General features: G+C 31.1%; 1 protein-coding gene across 8 annotated transcripts; it reads right to left on the reverse strand.

Moving 5' to 3' along the window:
- Positions 1-394: 394 nt before the first annotated feature.
- LOC107921044 (aconitate hydratase) lies at positions 395-3,315 on the reverse strand. 8 transcript variants are annotated; one of them, XM_041087507.1, is made up of 7 exons: positions 3,160-3,315; positions 2,385-2,448; positions 2,103-2,132; positions 1,752-1,859; positions 1,573-1,652; positions 1,390-1,465; positions 395-661 (listed from the first exon to the last, which is right to left on the reverse strand). In XM_041087507.1, the coding sequence occupies exons 4-7, from the start codon at positions 1,851-1,853 to the stop codon at positions 602-604; spliced, it is 318 nt and encodes a 105-aa protein (XP_040943441.1). In that variant the 5' UTR covers positions 1,854-1,859; positions 2,103-2,132; positions 2,385-2,448; positions 3,160-3,315; the 3' UTR covers positions 395-601. The 8 variants fall into 8 exon arrangements, with proteins under 8 accessions (XP_040943441.1, XP_016706385.1, XP_016706386.1 ...); XM_016850896.2 differs by having other exon boundaries at positions 2,921-3,315; XM_016850897.2 differs by lacking the exon at positions 2,385-2,448.
- Between the last annotated feature and the right edge of the window lie 371 nt (positions 3,316-3,686).

Raw genomic sequence — 3,686 nt, forward strand, 5'->3', positions numbered from 1 at the left:
AGACCATGATCTTTAGCGGCTTTTGTGCGGCACTTTTTGTCACAAACGCCTCTATAGATCAAACCTTTAGTGGCGCTTCTCGCAAAAACGCCGGTAAAAACATAACCTTTAAAAAAATTATTTTAATCAAATTATATTTATTTTTATGATAAATATTTTATTTTATTTTCTAAATTTGAACTTTAAATATACTTTTAAGGATAAATAAAAAATATTATTTAAATTAAATTTTCTATGAAAATTTTAACTTTAAAACTAAATATAAAAATTAATGAATTTAGTTTTAGAATTTAAAATAATAAATTAATAACACAATTAAAATCCAAAAGTTAGAACTCTTAAGTAAAAATAAAAATTTAGAATCAAAACTAAAATAAATAATACATATGCAAGGTAATAAAACATACAATACATTTTCTTAATCAAGTAAATCTTGGTAATAAAAGATATAATACATTTATTTAATCAAGGAAATCTTATAATGAACTCAAAGCAATGAGTGTGAAACTGAAAGCAGCAGAATTGTAATGAACTCAAAGCAATGAGCATCAGAATTGAGAAGAAAAAAAGAATCACGATACGCAAACGATATCCAGAACTTCTATTCCTTTGGACGCCCACACTGGATAGTCCCCGCTTCAATGCCATTGGCTATCAGATCCTAATAACAACAATAGCAACAGCAAAATCACTCATCAAAAGGTGGAAAAAGGATAATTACAAGTTAACAGTGAGGAGATCGCATGAAACTGAAAGCAGCAGATCCGTATCGAAGCTAGTTTAATTCATGTTCATTTCTTTTCAAAACAACTTTAGTCACCCTTCATATGTATGAGTGAATCGATAAGTGGTTCTATTAAATATACGTGGTTGATGAATGTATTCAAAAGTAATACACAAAAAATAAGGGGCGAGAGCCTAATATACAAGTATTGTAGGAATCAACATGAAGAAAATAGCACATTGAAAAAAAAATGTATACATCTGATCGAAAGAAATCGGATCGGCAAAATGAGAGCACCTGATCAAATAAGATAACGAATTAAAGAGTCTAAGACCTTTGCAGTCTTCCACACAAGGTAAGAAGTATTATAACAATTCCAGTTATGAAAGACACAAAATGAGATCGAAAAAGATAAGGCAAATCACAAATTCCATAAGCAATTTGTTAACTGCAGTGCAAGGGATAGCATGATGAAAGATAAAAAAATATAGAAAAATACTACACACAGAAAATAAATAAATTGTTGATCAACAAAAACTTGAAAAATTAAAAATTAAGCCACTTTCAATAATTCAATTAAATTTCTAAAATCTCCAATGATAAACATAAGAAGCAACTAAACAGAAGTATATTACAGAGCCTAACCTAAATTATAGAGATCATACCTTGAATCCAACTCTGTTGTTTAAGCAAGCATGCCAATCTGCTTTCATTTCTTGCAAAGGAACTCGATCATGTGGCCCGCAATAAAGTAGTCAAATTCAGACGTGCCACATTTGGAATATTAGAAATAAGACAGTTTTTCATGTTACAAAAGGTTCCAATTTTTATGTCTGGAAAACTTTTACCTCTTAGGCCCTGATATACAGGGTTCAACATCCTCAAGTTTCAGTTCCAAGTAAAAAGAGTATACTTTCTCAATCTGAGGCTGAGTTCAGAGAAAAATTCTCAGTAAGAAACTGAATGCTGAACATTTTTTAATCAAACTATAGAAGAAAGAACATATGGGGACCAACTGAGCTTTTACCTTGGTGCATAATTCTAAAAAGAGGTATCTCAGAATAATCAACCTCTGTAAATGCAATGAATTTGCCATCAAGTGACCACCAATACCCAGTTTTCTATCCATCTCTTCCTGCAAGCAATCAAATTCCCCAAATATGAAGGAGAGAAATCTATATGCACGATACAACAATTAAATGGGGAAAATATGAAGTTTGGCATCATTGTAGATTTATGGCATTGGATATACACCTCGCAAAGAACTGTAACTTCTATTTGCTCTCAAAAGTAGTAATTAGTTCCAAATTCATACAAACCGGTGACTAATTTATATAAATATATGAACAAAAGTAAGGAAATTGAAAGAAATTCTCACCTGAGCTATATATTCAGCAAGTCCATGAGTCTGCAATTCATTAAAAATAATGTCATATTCAAGACAAGGGGGTAAAAATCTAATTTGCCACACACAGAGTATATTGAAACCAGGTACAAATCAAACAGTTAGAGCCTATTGCATTTGATATTATTCATTCAATAATTTTTATAAAAGGGTTTGCGTAATGGTCAAAGGTTTGCGTAGCAGGGCTGTCAGTCACGGGCATATCGTGCAGGGATAGTGATCTTGATCGTTTCAAATTTGTCTTCTTTTCCTTACTCTTGTCAACAGATTGCATTACAAATTGAACTCCTATTGATTCCAATCACAACAGAACATGAACCTTTATGCAAAGATAAAAAAAAAGAAACTATTCAAGAAATGAAGTAAAATCATCAACACGAATTCAAGATAGTAAAGTTCCTTCCAATTCAACAATTAAGCTAATTGAGTTCAAGTTATTCTAAAATCTTCTTTCAATTTGATAAAAGTTTGCAAATAACACATTCTGAAAATTGAATTCGTTATTTTATCAAAACCAGAAACGGCCTCATTTCAAAATTCATTTCTATAGCTTTCTCGGCAACCAAGCAAGAATTAATTTTGAAAAAAAAAACAATTAAGAAAGCCATTACCTGCGGTGGATCCGATCACAGTCTACTAAACTGCACCGAATCCACACTTTTTTCTGTGAAAACTAAATCTTCCTTTCCTTTTCACTTTAACCATAAAACCAAACTCAAATTAAAAAGCAACATGGAAAAAAAAGTTGACTTTTTTTTCTTTTTCCAAAAAGAATAAGATTGGAATATTACCTGCAAAATAAGCGGAACTGATGATCGGCCATAAAAAATAATTGTTTTCCCAAAATTAAAGAAAATTTAGATTAAGATTGAAAGAAGGTAAAGGAATTAATGGAGTTGGATTGAGTAAATAAAAAGAAAATCTCGAGAAAGGGCACGTTGTGGGCATCGATCGATATCAAATGCTAGGTTAAGAGGGAAAAATAATGCAAGTTTCATGCCCTCCTATTGACAACCCTTCCACTCAGTACCTTTCAATTTCCAATCACTTTTTTCTCTTTTTCTCATCGTTTCCTTGGTTTCCTGGTTCTGGGTTATTTGAATTTGATTTTCCCGAGTTGAATAAGCTTTTGGGTTTCTTTATTGGATGTGGGAAATAAGGGATTTTAGGGGGGGAAAGTTGGGGATTCCGGGGGATGGGGGAGGGAATTTTATAAAATGGTACTATTTTTTAAAAGTAAAATTATTTTTTTGTGGCGTTTTTTTATAAAAATGTCGCTATTGCTTATCTTTTACGGCGTTTTTAATAAAAATGTCTCAAAAAATTATTTTATTTAGAATAAAACGATACTATTTTGCTATGCTAAAAGGGCGCTATTTTTTTAAAGTAAAATTATTTTTTGTGGTGTTTTTTATAAAAACGTCGCTATTGCTTACCTTTTGCGGCGTTTTTCATGAAAACGCCGTAAAAAATTATTTTATTTGGTATAAAACGACATTGTTTTGCTATGCTAAAAGGGCGCTATTTTTTTAAAGTAAAATTATTTTTTGTGACGTT

This window comes from Gossypium hirsutum, chromosome D01 (genome assembly GCF_007990345.1).
Source record: "Gossypium hirsutum isolate 1008001.06 chromosome D01, Gossypium_hirsutum_v2.1, whole genome shotgun sequence".
NCBI lineage: Eukaryota > Viridiplantae > Streptophyta > Magnoliopsida > Malvales > Malvaceae > Gossypium > Gossypium hirsutum.